Below are 18,106 nucleotides of genomic sequence, written 5' to 3'. Positions count from 1 at the left end.
AAACAATTGAGGCGAATTTAGCTCTCAGATGGGCTAGGCCGCGAGTAGAGGCTATCAATGCAATTTCATAACTACTTGGTGCGTCTGAATAATTAAATAGAAGTTCTGTTTATCCATACTATCCACAGTGACACAATTAAAATTAAAAACTAGCAAGCATAAACTGAAAGGCAAACAATTTCTAGAAGGATGACGTGTCTGTGGTAAACATAGTTTTTAAGGTGCTGGTAAGGCGACGCCTTAGCAGCGCCTTGGCGCTGATGCGGTCTAGATATGGTAAGGCAGTGCTCCGCCTTATGTGAAGTAGCGCCTTATGGAGTTTTTTTTTTTTTTTAAACACATTTTAAACTTACTTGATGAAGATTCCAAATGTAGATTTTTTATTGGTAGGTGTATGGTTTTGTTAACACTTGAGATGTATGGGATCAGCTTTACTCCACCAAAAATAACCAAAACAAACAAAACAAAAACACGATTCACAAACAGGTTTTGGATTTTGTCAAGGGTTTTAAGAAAGGGCTTTGAGAAGGAATCAAGGAATCAAGGAACAAGGAAAAGCCACTGATCCAAGCGACCATTTTGCTCCGGCAGCGGTGAGCTCATGCTTCTTTGACAGGAGTAGAAATATAGTGGATGACATTAGGGCTTAGGCACTCATTTTGACATCATAGAGGTAAGTATAATAAATACTTGTATTTTTTATGTCTTCTTTTCTTTATATTTATAATTTTGTTTCATAATTATGTATTTATATTTTATGTTAATATGATTGATGATTGATGATTGATGAACTTAGTTTATTCACTTTATTGATTTTTTTTCTTAATGAATATCTTACATTGGTATGAATATGAACCTTTAATATTTATTTAACGTATGAGTAATAGGATTCAACTAGGATGTGAGCCAAATAGATTGGTTTTATAAAAAAATTACACAGGCACGCTTTAGTCAATAAGGCGACGCTTTATGCCCGTCTTATCGCTAAGGCGCTCCGAAAGACCCTCAAACGCCTCCGTCGCCTTATCGCCTTAAAAACTATGGTGGTAAATATTCTAAATTTCCAATCGCAAGCACAAAATGACTGGAATTTGTATCCACAAGAGATGGATCAGGAATATCAGTCAAGGCATCATCTAGTGCTAAATGCCAACAGGAAATCATCCCATCACAACATAAATTATTAGAAATCATGCCAAACATCAAAATGTATAAGCTGAAAGGCATAAAATTTTTTCAAGGATGAGACATACAAAAGAAGTAAGTCCATGTTTGAGAAAAACTGCAGAAGGAATGAATGGAGGATTACTCCGGCGCAATGCATGGAAGCAATCGACCTGCAATAGTATATAAAATCAATTAATAAAAGCACATGTACAAAACATCAAACCAAAGCAGCTCAAAGCATAAGCATTTATAGTTGTAAGCTAATCGAAAGTCAAAGTCACATACAAATATCACACTTTGAATATAAACATATATATGTGATACGTACATACATCACTCTATACTAATGCTTCCCTCAAAATGAACTTGCTTTTAAAAGCACCCCCCCCCCTTTCAGTTTTTAGGACAATTTAGGTCATTAAACCAAAAGTTCTATAATGCTAAAACAAGAAAGTCATGGGCAGGAAGACACAAAGGGGGAAAAGTGAATAACGTAAGAAATATTTTGTGTAACAGTTTGTAAAAAGTAGGACCAAATGTGAGACTGGAAATGAACCATGTCACAAGCAATGATTTATTATGTATAATATTTGAAGTCAGGAAATGAACCACAAGCACCAAATCATAGCCCAGTTATCTATAGTGCATAAGATGAAGAAAGCATTCTCATACCAGTGCTTCAAGATAAAACTCTGGAATATAAATGAACAGCGAATCCATCTTGCTAAGGACCAAGAGCAATTCAACAATCCACTTGCATGTCGCATACATTCCTCTTTGCTTCCACTGAGAAGACAGAGATATGTGATACCTAAAGCAGAAAGAAAATTAAATAAACAAAAAAGTAACATAGGATCAACAAAACTCGATCTGTCCTCAGTCTTATTTGCATTAAGCTTTTCCAAATGCATGAAAGAGTTGATTTAAAAACAGAGCACCCAAGGCATATGAGTGACAATTGGATTTGTAAAATATCCTTCTTAACATCTAAACATATGAAGAGAAAGGCAACCTCCATTCCAACTATTGAAGGTCATATACAGATTCACGGGAATCATATCTCACAAATCCATCTTGTATGAGTCCATACAAAAGAAACAAATTTAACCACCAGGCATGGAATAATCTAAACTCGTAGCAACCAGAACAGATACAATTTCTAAGATTATCAACCAAACACATAACAAGTGAAAGGGGACAAAAATTGGCATTAACATAATACTAAAACAAGGCAATCTCTTAACAGAGATTCATGATTTCTTTAACATATGGCTGCTATGCCAAATAGCTGGATATACCAGGGTAGTGGGCAAGGAGGAGAGAGTTCAAGAAAACAAAAAAGATGCAAGCACAATAAATAAAAGGAAATGATGTGACTACCATCTTACTGTCAAACCTCAGTGTCACATCATAGCATGGAAAGATTAAACCCATGCCAAGAAACTGCAAAAAAAAAAATCACACAAACACTACCGACGGCTTCCTTCTGCGGCATAAGAGTTTGGAACTGAATTGCAATTGGCAACATTATGGGATTGAAAGGCCAAACTATCCTCTTCTTAAGCTATTATAGATCACCCTCCTTTCCCCATTGAATATAGCAGGAAAAAGGTAAAGGTATTTGAGGAAGACATAAAATGACACGGAGAGCAGTAACTTCTCAAGATGATTCTTTATTAGTAACATAGGTATTTGGAAGGTCATAAAGATGACAACGTAGACTTGGATGGATGGAGTCAGTCCATATTCTAGAGAACCCCACGGCCCACACCATCTTCCAGGTCAAGTTTCAGCCACAAAATAGTAGGGTTAGTGAATAAGAAGTGAGTGCAGAACTTCAAAAAATCATGAGAATGCCATTTCATGTAAAGGTATCTAGTGGAGTTTCTGCAATAATTTTTTTCAACTTTAAACTCGATTTTTAACCACTTCCTGTACAATTTGACCAGTACATGTGGAGGTCTCTTGTCAGATGGACCTATTCACATCCATCCAATTCTGCCATGTGGCAAGTAGTCACGAAAACAAATGTAACTAGGTACCATTATGTTTAGTTTTCTTCATTCATTAAAATAAGAAAGATCTATTATAAGTAATACATCAAAATCAGGAAATTGGGACCAGGGCAAAGGGCACCAAATATGGTACTGGGACAATTACATGGGAGGGAAGACCCAAGAATGAAAATGAAGTCTACGCCAAGTTAAGAAAATAAGCCTGCCAGCTCAACTGCAGGGGACCTTGGCATCCGTAGTATGAAATGTGAAGCCAGGTCTCAGTAGCATAAGCTTCAAACAAACACATAATCTTCACAGGACCCTTCCCAGTCTTCTGAGTCATCCATTGTTGATGAAGGAATCATCTTGCAAAACCTAAATCTCAAAGGCTAAGTACTACAACCCTAAAGTGAGGAAGGGCATCAGCTCCATGGGCAACCATCAAATGTTTAGTTTTAGATTTTCCACCCAATATATATATATATATATATATAACAAGATCTACTGCAACTCACCTTGACATGGAGAAAAGTTAAAAACACCAAGTAAATGAGAACCATAGAAAAGAAAAAAAAAAGACAAGCACCCCACCAAAATGGGCACCTAATCATCAGTGTAGGCAAAATACATAAAATTGCAATAAGAAAAGCATAAACTGGTTAGTTTATTCAATGTTTGGCAAATATATAGGCAACAATAACTAAAGCAAGTACAATATTGGAAATATACATGTGGTGAGTAAAACGTGGCAGTAATTGGACCTCTCCAAAGAGACATATACATGTGGTTAACTAAATAGGAGCTTTGCTGTTGTTATTCTTACCATGCACATTGTCTAACACAATCAATTAATTCTTCTCGATAAACATTCCGAGCCTCCTTCAAACGCTTTAATTGTTCATTACAAACTTTTTCTTTTATTTGTTTGTCGGTTTCCTCCAGAAGAGATATTGTCTGTGACTGATGAGACATATAGTACGATGCCTGCATTGAAAACAATGGATTTCAATTCTTTCTAATGCATTATAAATTCATTAAGAGTAATATGACATTCATAGCAAGAGGTAACCAAAACCAAGTTATAGATTTTTCTAATGCATTACTGGTTTTTTTTAGGTAATGTGCTTACACTGAAAAGGTATAGAAGACCAAGCCATATGGTACAGATAAAATGTATAAGCCCTTCACATAGAATGTAGAATAATTGCTGATCTCTGAACAAGCATTATCAGATCAAATAATTCATTGCTTTGTTTTTAATGAACAATGCATGTTCATTATTTAGAATAGTGATTACATGAAGAGAGACAAAAGTTCAAGCATTATTTGCAGGAAAAGAATACATCATTGAATACTGAAAAAACAAAATTATGAATGACATGAGAATATTTGAAAGAGCATTGTCTGAAAGGGCTATCTGGTAAGCAGCCCATCCTGAATTTTAATTGGTGCAGACCCTGCATTAAAACATTGACTGGTCAGATGGATGCCTGTTTATTCTGTCCAAGACAGAAAAACAGGTCAGAAGGCCAGAAACATAGTGTCGGTCTGTTTTTTAGAAAATGGAAGCTTTGATTAAAAACTGCCAAAAAAAAACACTAAAAGCCCTTCAATTCCAAATCCCTCTCACACACTTTTCAACTAGTACCATAGGTTTTTATTTATCAAATAGCATACCTGACCCTCACCTGATTAAGGTCATACAAATACTCAAACCATTAGGGACAAAGCCAGGGTGGGTATCAACTTTAAACAGCCCCATTGCCATACCTATAGGATAATGCAGGAAGAAAGTCATTGCCAAAGTTTTTTTTGTCATTGGCTCTCATGAGGATCTACAGTGAGCCAAACCCGAGCAAATCAAAATTTTCAGATCAAATTCAGTGGCGCATCCATGGACAAGATCAATCCCCCCCCCCCAGGGGGTTTCTTCATAAATAACCAGAACAATGTTTTTTCAGTTGGCAAAGGCAAGAGTCTCCAAAAATCATCTAAGAGCTTCATCATATTATAACATTTTGGGGCGCTACTGATGCCCCAGTGCCTTTGACATTCGATGATCTGGGAACAGTAACAAACCCTGCCAAAATCATTTGGATGTTGAGGCCGATTGTGGATAAGAGGAAGAAGGTACATTTGGAATTAAATAAAAGTTGGGACTTAGGATAGTTAGGTCCTTCAAAAAGTTTTAACTATGACAGTATATATATATATATATATATATATTTTACCTATTATCAGGTTCTGTATTCAACAGTTTTTTCCAATTTCCCCGAAAATCCCAATACAAGTTAACAACTACATGTTAAGGACATCAAATATTCACATGTAATTAATTAATAAGTTAAAGTGAGTTTGCCATTTTGAAAATATTTTAATCTTATAATATCAAAAAAAAAATAATAATAATAACGGTTTCCTCATATAGTCAAAAAGAAGGGAACAAAATGTGTTGGTTTTCAAATCTTTGTACAGGACATTAGGAATGCTTGCAATGAGAATAGTATGGTACAGTTGAGAGAGAGAGAATAGAGAAGTACAATCGAGGAATGGAAAGAGGCTATTTAAGAATTTCAAACTTTCCTCTGTCAGAATTTGTCATGAAAAAAGGTATTTGGTATGATTGTGGTATCTTAGTATGGAGAGAATTAAATAAAAAAGAATGTGAGAGTGAGAGAAAAGCTGGAACTCCAAATATTGGAACTGTGCCCCTCATAGAACAATCTAAGCATTTTTTTTTTTTAAGGTAAATAAAAAATTCATTACCAAATGAAGAGAAATACAGTGACTCCCCAAGAAAGGGGGAGATGAACAAACAATACAACTTACAAAGCTCTACCTTTACAGGGGGAGGCATGGGCCTGTAAAAGTGAAACCAAGAAGATGGAATTACTCAGAAGATGTGGACTTAAAGGTCCATCTTTTGAGGTTGTGTTCCAACCAAATGTGGTAGATAGCAGATCCAAATGCAAGTTTGCCCACCATGTCACAACAAGATACGGCGGGCAAACTTGCATTTGGAGCCGTTATCTATCACATCTGGTTGGAACGCAACCTCAGAAGATGGAGTTACTCAGAAGATGCACCTCCAAGTCCAGATCCTTCCAACAGATTTGGGATTCCATCCTCTTTGAGAACTGACAAACAAAGGGAAATAATAAAAAAACAGGAAGATCATTATGTAAAGCTATTATATAGGTGATTTATGGAGAAGTCTAGAGAGAAGAAACATCTTCACTAGCGTTGCTCAGTTAGAGAAAAAAAATTAGTAGTGTACCTAGGCTTTACGTAGATCATCCGGTGGTCTTAGAGATAGAAAGTGTCCCAATATGTGGAGCGATATTAACAACAATGTCTCATGAAGCTATAAGTTACAACTATATGTGAAAAAACAAGCAAGCATCCAATCACAATTAATCAATACTTTGGTCCAAATTGAACCTACCTCTTTGTATTAGTCACAGAAGAGTTTAATAGACATATAGAGGATAAGTCTCATAGTATATGTTTGTAGAATATAACGGTTTTAGTTGACAAGAGTAAAGAACTTCCAAAGGCCAATTAATAACCATGGAGAAATGACAGTTTAAAAAAAAAAAAAAAAAAAAAAAAAAAAAAAAAAAATTCAAGGAAGATCAGACTAATACTTTTGGCTTAGTCAGACAAACACAACAGGAAAAATAGGTAGCAATTTCAGTAAGAAGAGGAAAATAAATGAAGAAGTGAAGATACATCAAAGGGAACAATTTCAGTTATTTGGTTCAATCATAAGTAAATTGAAGAGGATTTTTCCCATAGACTCGAGCACGGTGAACAAAGTGGAGAGGAGCTTCTGCAATCTGGAGTGTTGTGTAATTAGTCTCTCATTAAAACTAATAAACTACCGGGCATATTCTATAATACAGCTATGAGACCACCAATGGGCCTCGATGTTAGGAAATAAAGAAATTACACAAACATAAGTTTGAGTGTAGAATATAAGTCGATGTGAAATGGATAAAAAGCAAGAAAAAGGAATATTAAGATAACTGCCAAAAATGAGGATGGGTTAAGCAGTCCAGCACCCCACGCCACCCCTAATGGTAAAGGTATGTCACGAACCTATCAACAGGTAATGATCCAGTACAGTGTTAGAAAACCTTGCCGAATCAACGATGATAAGGACCAATAATGCACCAGTGGGGAATGACATGGTGCAGTTAAAGAAAATAAAAGCAGAGGAAGGCTGAATCATGGAACGGTACCTGTGTTAGAGTGGAGAGCAAAGACATAAGTATTTGTGAGTAAACAGAAGATGTGGTCTTAAATATACTGGGATGGCAGAGCATGAATCATGTAGCCAAAAACCAAAGCGTCACGATAAGCCATAGCGAGTTCAGTTTTCACAAAGCCCAAAGAGGAAAGTTCCAACCAAAGTAACATCATTTAAGTTTGAGGTCAATTTTATTAAAGAAATGATTATCAGGAACAAAGTAATCTCTTTTTATTTTTATTTTTTTTTTTTTTTTTTTTTTTTTTTTTGTGTAGAGTTCCCTTTTCTGAGAAAGAAGAATAGGAACAAAAGAAACGGAAGCAATTGCATGCAATAGAAAAATGGGAAAAATAAGTCCCCTGGGAGGCAGTGAAAGGGGTAGGATAAATGAAAAAGAATGGTATTTGAACCAGGCCAGGGCTGAGGAGGGCCTATGTAGTCTTTCTTTTCATGGGTGGTGGGCAGGGTCAGTTAAAGATTTAGTGCCGTTTAGTTTGTCTAGTCAGCGGTTAACAGCAGCAATTAAAATGGGGGTTGGGGGGTGGGTTTGTTCCTCTAACTATAAAGAACAACCAGATGGTACACATCCAACCACAAATAAATACACAGAATTGGTTAGTTGAGTAGCAGGATGATTTGAACCGGTTCACACAACAGGCTTGATGTTCAAAATCAAGGCAGCTAGCTTGTTCTTCTCAGCAGAAGTAATAAACAGAATATGATCATTTAGGATACAAAAAATCATTATACTTCAAAGAAATTAAAGAACAAATACAATTAAAAGAAAAACTAACATTCCATATGTATTTGTGAAACTAGTAGCACTGGACTTCCCTCACCTGTTTAAAATTAGGAGCAAGACCTATCTGATATAATAGCACCATAGCATCTAAAAGTTCCTCTTCTCTTAGTGTTGCTGAAGACAAATGATTTTTCCTCGTTGGTACATTTCTCAGATGATGTTGCAATGGTCGATATGAAAATTCAGGTTCTGATTGGTTACTTGAACTGGGTTTATCCATCATATCATCATTCAAACTTCCAGCACTGCACTCTGCACCAACATGAACAGATCTTTCTGGAATAGGGCTGTAATAAGCCTGTGATCCTTTGGACCTGAGCTGAATTGGATCCTTTGTGGTCCTCGTAAAATCAAAATCAGAACTTGAACAGCAACATGGCTTTTGCCTTGAGGAGTGTGTGATTTTTGTTTCTTCATCATCCATAGAACCTTCCTCCCACTGAATTACCTCAGATTCTCCATCACTTACGGGGTGTGATGTTGACAGGTGATTGAATAATCCCCCAAGCCGAGAAATGTCATTACGATGAGGATCATTTTTAAGGAAAAGACCTAAAGGGAAGCTTCGCTGTCCTCCCCTATGAAGAAAACCTACATCACCTCCAACTTTTGTTCCAGTGCCCTTTATCCATCTATAGATATCTCCCTCTGCAAACCCTTCAGATAGAAAATGGAGGATCACCGTGTACATAGAAACAACAACAGAATTGCTAGAAACTCCAGGAGGTGGAAGGTTGCGATCAGCACCTCTATTCTTCAATAATACATTATGTAAAAATGTCATGAAAACTGATCCAGGTAACTGTGGAGGTGTCATTGGAGGTGTGAACTGTATTACCAAGCAACAAAGCTTCCGATGCATCTCCTCAATCTGCAAATCAGTCTGGTATCAGTAAGCATCACTGAGGGGGGGAAAAAAAAAAAAGAACGTGCAACAAGAACGTAAATACTTCAGACAGCACAATCTCCAATGGGTTAAGAAGCGAATCCATCAAGTAAGTTTTTTTGGGGTGATGAGGGGGGGAGGAGGGAGGAGAAATCTCCCTGATCACAAAAACAAGAGGCTTAAGCACGTCAACTCAAGCCTCAAGTAGTGTTGTCAGAGTAAAGGGCTCAAGGCCTCCTTGCTGCATGGAATCTTGAATAAACAATCATTGGTTGCTTCTTTCAATCTCATTTAGTTGTTGATAGTAAAACAATACTGGATTATCTAATTCGCATAAGTTTTTTGAATCAAAGAGATTAAAGAACATGTGTTCCAACTCCTCTCAGAAGGAATTTTTCCTCCACCCTACTAAGGATCCATCCTGCTGATGTAGACATTGACACTGCCCTGCCCTAAGAGGGAGGTCGAGTGTTCAACTCCTGGGAAGTGCAAATTTCCTCAGTGCCCCGCGAAGAACTGCCACGTGAGCTCCACGTGCAAAGACCATGGGATTTTTGCCTACATGTGCAGGAGAGTGTTGATGTATACATTAACACTGCCCTTCCCTAACAGGTTCGAGCTTTCAGGTGAAAGGGTAGTCAACACATCCACCCGAAATTCATCCATTCTTTGCACCATGAAATTCATAACTTCATATTAGTGGCTCCTATTTAGCCGAACCCATTTAGTTGGGAAAAGGCTCAGTGTTGTTGTTGTCGTTGTTGTTGTATATTAGTGGCTCCTATTGTTCTTCTGGGCACAAAGAAAAGGAAATCAAGATATATTGAGGAAAGACAATCATTGAAGGAGATCACCCTCCAAACCTGTCTCTCATGATCTGGTTTTCCACAAGAAGTGCTTCAAACGATTGACATTTGGTACGTATATGATGCTTACTTGAATTGAGAACTGAGAGGCCTCTGTGAAATTTAACATGTTTTCAGAAAATCTAACAAAAGAGAGGCATATCACATTACTTGAAACCGACGAAAAATCAATTAGCTGGCAAGTGATTCCCTTAGCCTCCCATGCATAGCCCCATGCGTAATTTCTTCCTCTTGTCTCCAATAAGCCTAGCATATATTAGACAATACTGCCATCTTCTTCTGAAGGAAAGAAATGCCATGCATGTACCTTTAACATTTCAGCCTACGTTCTTTATCTTTGCTATAACAAAGGCAGACACATCAATGAAAACCTGATAAGTGATATATCTCCTCCAGTACAAATGAAATATAAAATGCTGCAATACACTGTATGTCTTAATTGGTTATCTAGTCGATTTCTTGATAACACTACATAGTCTTGATATATTGCACAGAGAGAGACAGAGAGACAGAAAGTTAAAAAGGCTGCCAGTGCACTTCTATTCATTGCAGCAAAGCACCCGTCAAACCAGAACCATAGCCCATACATTATTGGTTCTTGGCTTCTTGCATGGTGAACTTCATGCAAACTGATTCTCTACTCCATACTCTGTTTCTGCTACCTATCACTTTAATTTCTTCGATAGTTTTTGGATGTAAATGGTGGGGGGAAAGGGTATAAAATGAGCATAATAAGGGAGAGGTATCCCACATGAAAGTACAACGCAAAGATTGAAAGGTCACAAGTTGAACTGCCCTTGAACTATTTCAAGTTAGACCCAAAGGAATAATAAGCTGAAAAATCTCAGGATAGTTTATTCCTCATTCGGTACAAGTTTTAAAATACATGCAAGTTCCTCTTCTCCAAAGAAAATGCACACACTTTGAGGTTCCATAGGTTCACACTGATGTGTCCACCTTGGAAATGGCAGATTTGGAAGGAGACATGTACATGAAATTGTAAAGTTTCGAGTCTTGAGTCCAATGCAATTGGAATAATGTCGATCCAAAATTGGAACGGAAAGTTACGGCATAATCTTCAGGTAGTGAATAAGCAGAAAAGGCACTGTCCTACACATCAGTCAGGTTCAAGCCAATTTTTGGGATCCGTGAACTGCATCTGAGGTGATGGTGTCTTCATGAAAAATGTAGCCCTTCGAGTCTTTTGTATGTAAGAAAAAGAGTCGGGTCAATCAGAGTTTGGACAAGGAAGATATAGCCATATTCGTATGATTGCGTTGAAACTGCATCAACCAAACTCAAACTGGCGAGCTGAATGTATCTGGAAGTGAGCCGGTTCTGTATACCAGCAAGCCAGTTGGGATTTTTGAGTTACTCTTGACGGGTTCAGTTCATCTAATTTCAAGTCGAGTTTTGAGCATTTTCCAAGCAAAATTAGAGTAAGGCTATATCAGGCAAAGTTGTAGATCTTTAGGTCTACTTTCAGATGAAACAAGAATCGTTCCAATTGGAGTTATGTAGAAAAATTTATGCACTCCGAAATGAAGAAAGGTCAATCTGCCTAACTGGCTTCCAGTTCAAACTAGGCGGTTGGACCAAGCTTGGGTTTGAGTCTTTTGTTAGGCTATTTAAGCCAGTTTTACGGCTATTTGTTATTAACTCTTCAAAGACCAAAAAGAAGAAAAAGCCCTCAAAGAAAAGGAGAGGAGAAAAGAGAAGAAGAGGGAAGCATTGAAGTGTATTCAACCACTCTGTTATCTAGGGTTCGAATCCCTCTCTCGCCTTTTGCTCTTTGAACAGATTTCTTTCTATATTGGCTTTATTGGCTTTGCCCCACCGTATCATCAAGGGAGCTTCTTGAAGACTCCATTAAAGGGAAATTGTGATATTGTGAGAAGGGTTGAAGACAAGAACATCCGTGTGTACAAGAAGAGGAAGAAGACAAAAAAGAGGGACCATCTACCAGTGTACTTGAAGATTCAAGTATCTCCTACTCTAGGGACAGTTGAAGATTCCAGTTGTTGATGGGGGGTCAATGTGAAGCCATTCAGGAGAATTAAAAGGGAAGGTAATCTCTACACTTCAAGTCCAACATTGTATGACCTAGGTTGTAAATTTTGCATAACCTTAGGCTTTGATTGAAAGGGGGGACCTGTATTCACATACTTTTATCATATATATTGTAAGGGGGGTGAAACCCTAGCCTAAGTACCTTCTCCGGTTGGAGTAGGTGTCATAGCACCTAGAATCCAACTATAGTAAAAAGCTAGTAGAGTATTGAGAAAAATATGAAACCCAAAAAGGGTATTGCTCCATGGAGTAAGAAATGAACCAAACCCTATATATCTTGTGCAGTGTTGTGCTTGTGTATTGGAGTGCGTGGATTGTGAATGCTTGCAAGATGGATGTGTTTGTCTGGTAGACCTGGCCACTTAGTGGTTGCATGGTGAAGAAAATACGACTGTGTATTTATTTTTGCCAATAGTGGAGCGGCCTGCACAAGTCTGAGTGAACTACAGGAAATGACACCAAAGAGAGAACTATCACAGTTATTTCGGACAGATTTTAGACAATGTTCACTCCCCCCTCCCCCCCAACTCAGTGTCAATCTGGGATTCACAAATTGGAACCAAAATGGTAAGTTGATCCTAGGTTCAAAATTAGAAGTTGAATTCAAAATTGGACTTCATAATTCTGTTTGGGTTCTATGTTTGCTTTCTAATTTTTAGCAAGTACTAATGTAACTAGAGAATTAATAAGTGAAGAGTTAGTAAGTTTGATGGCATTGAAAGCCTATAAAATGTCAAGGCACACTGGAAGCATATCATAATGTACAAATTGTGTTAGTGAATTGTAATCAACAGCCATAGTTGTCAAGGTGTCGCTTTGGTTTTTTTTTCTCTCTTCCAATGCCTAGGGTCCCCTAGAAAGTAGAAACCGTGACAACTATGGCTGTAGTAGAGTTATTTCTCTTCTTTGCTACTTTTGTGGTTATAGATCTTAAGTTTCTACCCCTACTTGTAACTTTCATTAAGCCCCAGGCGGAGGTTGCCCATTTAAATAACTCTGACTGCTCTTATTATTGTTCTTCTCATTCCCAACCTATTCTTGTTACAGAATTCTGTTTTGAGTTTATTCTCAAAAAGAAGCAGGGGTGGAGAATTTATTATCTGGGGCAACTCCTTGTAGGACACTTCTTTTGTTTTACTGCACAAACTAAATCAGAAAATTAAAGAATCTCCCTTCATGTTAACACAAGAAATTCAGTATGAAATGAAGCAAACCATATGCAAATTAAGTCTCCAAAAAGGGACATAAAAAGGGGATCCTATCAACTTGTTCCGACCTAAGATAATAAGCTGATGAGCTTGGTCCAAAATGTTCTTCCAGTTTCTGAATAGTTTAACTAAAACAATTTCACCTTAAGAGGTTACGAGGTCAGTAATGCAAATATTAAAAAACCAGAAATAGATTTAGGAGGAATTTAATCCTTCTTCATTCATCTACACAAAAAAGTTATTTCAATTTTTTTCCTACTTCCACTTATATTTTTCTTTGCAATTTTCCGATGCCTGTCATTTGGCTCTCACCATTTGGAATTGAATGAACTTGATAAAAAGTGATTGTTAATACTATAACAGCACAAACAAGGGCATACCTTATTGACCGCTCCAGATAAAGTTGTAGTTGTCAACATCATGCTATCTTCATAGGACACATCTTCGGATGATCCAGGCCACCAAACAGATGGCATCAAGCACTGCAGATCTTGCTTGTTCAGACCCTTCCTTGATAGAAACCCTTCAAACAAGAACTCAAAATCCGGTGATTCCCACCAAAGAACCATAAGTTCTTCACGTCTTAGAATATGACACACCAATGCAAGATAAGGGTATGACCCTGAATATGGGCATTCTGTCAGAACTAGGGTTGCTATTTTGCAATTGCAAGAGAGAGAACTAACGACATGTTGGAACATCATACGAGATCCTCAAAATTCTAAAAAGAGATCAATAACCCCATCTAAGCTCTCATAATCATGTGGAACCTGCTTTTTAAATACCTCCATAAAGAATGATACAAGTGGACCCCAACAAACATATTCCACACTTCCCAAATCCATATCAACTGCAGCGAAGAATTCCTCACAGATCGCATGAGCAATCGGGTGGAATAGTTCTTTGATTGGAGCAAACCTCTTCAATCTTCCCAGTTTCTCAACAGAAGTAGAATCAGATTTCTCCATCTGTTGCAATTCCAACAACCTCAACAAACATTGCAGTAGGTGGGTGGCAAGAAAGCTCACTGTGGGAGGACTTTGAAGAGGATGGAACCCCTCGATAGGATATTTAAAAGGGTGGGCCCCAAAATTCAAATGGCAACGCTCACCCTGAGAAAGAGAAACGGCTGGATAATAACCCAGTCCAGGAGCCATCTTGCGAACCTTATCAAATGCAACTCCAAGTGGGAGGCCATTCCTATAAAATGATATCTCATTGTGATCCAAATCTATACAGCAACCAATGATATCGCCAACTACCCATGACTGACCATATGTTTCAGCCTCCTTATTCCATTTGCTAACCCTCCTCCCATCAAAAGCATATGAATCTTCAGCATCCCCAACACCCTTATGTTCCGTGAAGGGACACGAAAGTGTTGCCCACCCAAGCTGCTGTATTCCTGAAGTTTCCAAAATTATTTCATACATCCATTTCCCTTTCCAAACACAAGCATTTGCCCTCACACTACTGAACACTGCATGGCTCTCTATAATCGAATGCTGCTTGATAAACCTGACACCACCAAAGATACTAGCATCATCAATTGCAATATTGTGGGGTCCACAACCATTATCAGTGATACATATCCCATCTCTGTTGTGATGCGCAGCATCCTGGTTAACCGGAAATTTGCAGATATCATTCTTCAAGATAGAATGGATTAGACTAGGTTCAATTGGAGTAGGCAATGGTCGAACAGATTTGTAAGGAAGGTCAAATATATGCTCAAGAGTTCGTTCTACACATTGGAAGCCAATGTCATCAAAATATGAAATGAGATAGCTTTTCTGAGGACTCTCTCTCTGAACCTCACTGGTTAACAATACAGCCAAACCAGAAAAGTGTCCACTAATCCTTCGGATGTCTTCTGCCATTGCTGGGGACGATAAGCGCTCCCTCCCCTAATTATCAACAATTAATGTAAATTAGATATAGGACTCCAAACCCCTGAATAAATTATGCTCCTCCCTCTCAATCTGATCAAACCGATCCACTAACCGAGAAAGAAAGTCACAAATTCGAACAAAACATACAAAAATTCCTGAACCTCCACTGCACACAATCCAAAAATTGGGAATAGATTAGAATAATAAAATCACGACCAAAATTTTCAGAAAATCAACCAACAAAGAAGAGGGCGGAAAAAAAAAGAGAAATGAAAACGAAACAAATTATTAATTCTGATTAAAATTTAAACCGAAAAGTTCATCATAGAAGAAAAATAGAGATTACGGAAATCAGAATTTTGAAAAAACTTACAGGTGTCCAAGCTCTAAGAATTCCACCGCATAAGAGCGAAGTCAGTTTTCATCTTCTGCTCCCTCTCAGCCATGGAGGCGGCGATAGAAACTCGGAGTCACCAGAAGCCATTAATAGAGACAGAAAAATGAAAAACTAACACAGATGGAAGGAAGAAGAAGAGAGAGGACGCAAATGAAGAAGTTGCTTTCTGGTTAATAGCCAAAACTCGGGAATTCAACGAACCACACAAGCAGAAAAGCCAGCTCTTCCACGCTGACTGGAGCCCTAGCTGAGTTGTTCTCCGACACACGTGCTAAGGTCATGTCAACAATATGATTGATTACGTGTCCCAACTTTCACGTGATGTCATTCGTTTATTGAAACAACTACCCTCATTTTGGATCGTTGATCAATATTGTCTCACATCACACGGCCCGAGATTACTCGTTTTCCTGGAGATGCGCACGCCTTTCGATCACTGGGATTTCTCTAACTCACTTAAGAACTGGAGTATACATGGAATCAGTCTCCGTACATTCGAATGATTAGGTTTTTGTCTTTTTTTGGTAGATAAATGATTAGGCTTACTCTTTATTAAAAAAAAAAAAAAAAAAATCCCTCTTATTTCTACGGTCTGGATCCTCTCTAATGACTTCTCCTTCCATCAGATGCAAACATAACACATTAGCCATCAATGTGTTGAGTTGCTTGCTTGGGTTTGATTAGATGGAAGTTGTGGGGAGAAGGATCCAGCTCCTCTCCAATGACTTTCCCTTCAATCAGATACAGATAGGTATTGGCACAGGCACAGACAACATGTTCGATTCATGTTGAGGGCTACATGCCTCAAGGTGTTGGGTTGCTTACTTGTATCTGATTAGATGAAAGTTGCAATGAGAAAGATTCAATTCCTCTCCAATTTTTAACCATTCAATTCATGTTCGATTCTCTTTGTGCATGCCATACTTATACATTTTCAAAATCCAAAGATTATGAAAGTTTTAAGGTATTTAAGGGGGTTAAAATGGGTTTGAATTAGATTCATTGACGCATCCTTGTTCAGGTGTTGGGCCTCAACCTTCTGTCTAGCATTGTGATATGGCCTCCCTCTTTTCCTCTTTCATAATGAATCTTCTTAGTCATTAAAAAAAAATCTGATTTCAAAAAACTTCAACAACTGATAGAATTAAAAAAATGTAAAAGTGTCACGGTAGAGAGATTGAAAAAAAAAATCTGAATTCCAAAAACTTCAACAACTATTAGATTTAAAAAAAATATATAAAAAAGTCGCGATAGAGAGAATTGGACAAGAAATGAGGAGGAACAAGATCATTGGGAGGGTTGTTGGAGAGGATTTGGATCCCATATCACAACCCAATCTTTTTCAGATTTGGATCCTCTCCAACAACTCCTCCTCCTCCAATCAGACAAAGGTATGCAATCCAACATTGGGGCACAATGTCCAAGTGGTTGGCATGCATGCCTTGTCTCGTTGGAAGTTGGAGGGAGAGTCATTGGAGAAGATCCCAATCCTCCCAATCTTCATTTACATCTCTCCTCTTCTCGACCCTGCTCTCCTCCTGTTCTCCTTATTCCTTCTTGGGTACAATGTAAAAGTTGGGATTTGGCTCCTCTCCATAGCTACCTGGGTGTGCAACACTTATCCCTAACGGATCCAATGGTTGTGGTTGCCTATCCAAAAAAATCACATGTTAGACCTAGATGCAAGCCATACCCGATAGGATCCGGCTTTTCTTCTCCTATATCCCAATAATCTGACAACTAATATTTTGACTACAGATCAAGCAGAAATTTATCAAGAGTTATGAAGCAATTAGACGTGTGAATAAGTTGTTGTTTCAAAAGTAAATCTATTGGCATGAAAAATAGATGTAAAATCTCATTTCTGATTTAGAGGTTTTGATAAGTTTACATTTTTTCGGTATCTTTCTTCGTTTTTTTCTTTTTTTAATAACAATTTCTTGGAGGGAGAGAAGAAGAAAAAGGGTTGATCACCCCACCCCCACCAAAAAAAAAATAAAAATCAAGAGCCTACAACGGGAAAAAATACAATTCAAAAAGTTTTAGAAACAAATTTCTATAATTAAATGATAAAAAAATCTCTCAATAGTATGCTAGGCTATGCCCAACATGCCAAAATGTCCCAAGACTAGTTGGTGGTAATTTGGCAAGTTGGGTAGGGCCTGTTTAGGTTTAACATTGGACCTAAAGGTTTCCGGTAAGTCCTCGGTCTAGGCCAAGCCTGCTCTAGGGCCAGACCTGGGCCTACCATTCTTTCATCTATAGTACATGTAGTATTAATTACCAAAAAAAAAATGTAGTATTGAACTTTTCTAAAACCTGATTTGACTTAATTGGTTGATTCCTCTTAGCTCTAAGTAAAAATAATAATTTTCTTTAAATAATACAATATATTTCAGGTGCATAATTATATAGGGCAAACATTCCAAACAGCACGCCTTGATAAGCTTATCAAGGTGGCACAAAAACCTGTCATGTGAGACCTGATGGGCCTCAAATTTTCTGGACAGATACTATCAGTGGGAAAAAATTTGGTTGAATAAATGGAATATTCATTTCCCCCTAGGGT

General features: G+C 37.7%; 1 protein-coding gene across 1 annotated transcript in view; it reads right to left on the bottom strand.

Moving 5' to 3' along the window:
• Positions 1–15,763, bottom strand: part of LOC122088870 (E3 ubiquitin-protein ligase RKP-like) — a 21,360-nt gene extending 5,597 nt beyond the window's left edge. The window contains 6 exon segments of the mRNA XM_042658230.1: positions 1,254–1,337; positions 1,840–1,978; positions 3,988–4,148; positions 8,256–9,089; positions 13,629–15,306; positions 15,514–15,763. Coding sequence (XP_042514164.1) covers positions 1,254–1,337; positions 1,840–1,978; positions 3,988–4,148; positions 8,256–9,089; positions 13,629–15,128 — 2,718 coding nt within the window. The 5' untranslated portion in view covers positions 15,129–15,306; positions 15,514–15,763.
• Between the last annotated feature and the right edge of the window lie 2,343 nt (positions 15,764–18,106).

This window comes from Macadamia integrifolia, chromosome 2 (assembly GCF_013358625.1).
Source record: "Macadamia integrifolia cultivar HAES 741 chromosome 2, SCU_Mint_v3, whole genome shotgun sequence".
NCBI lineage: Eukaryota > Viridiplantae > Streptophyta > Magnoliopsida > Proteales > Proteaceae > Macadamia > Macadamia integrifolia.
This window is presented reverse-complemented; position numbering and strand designations above follow the sequence as displayed.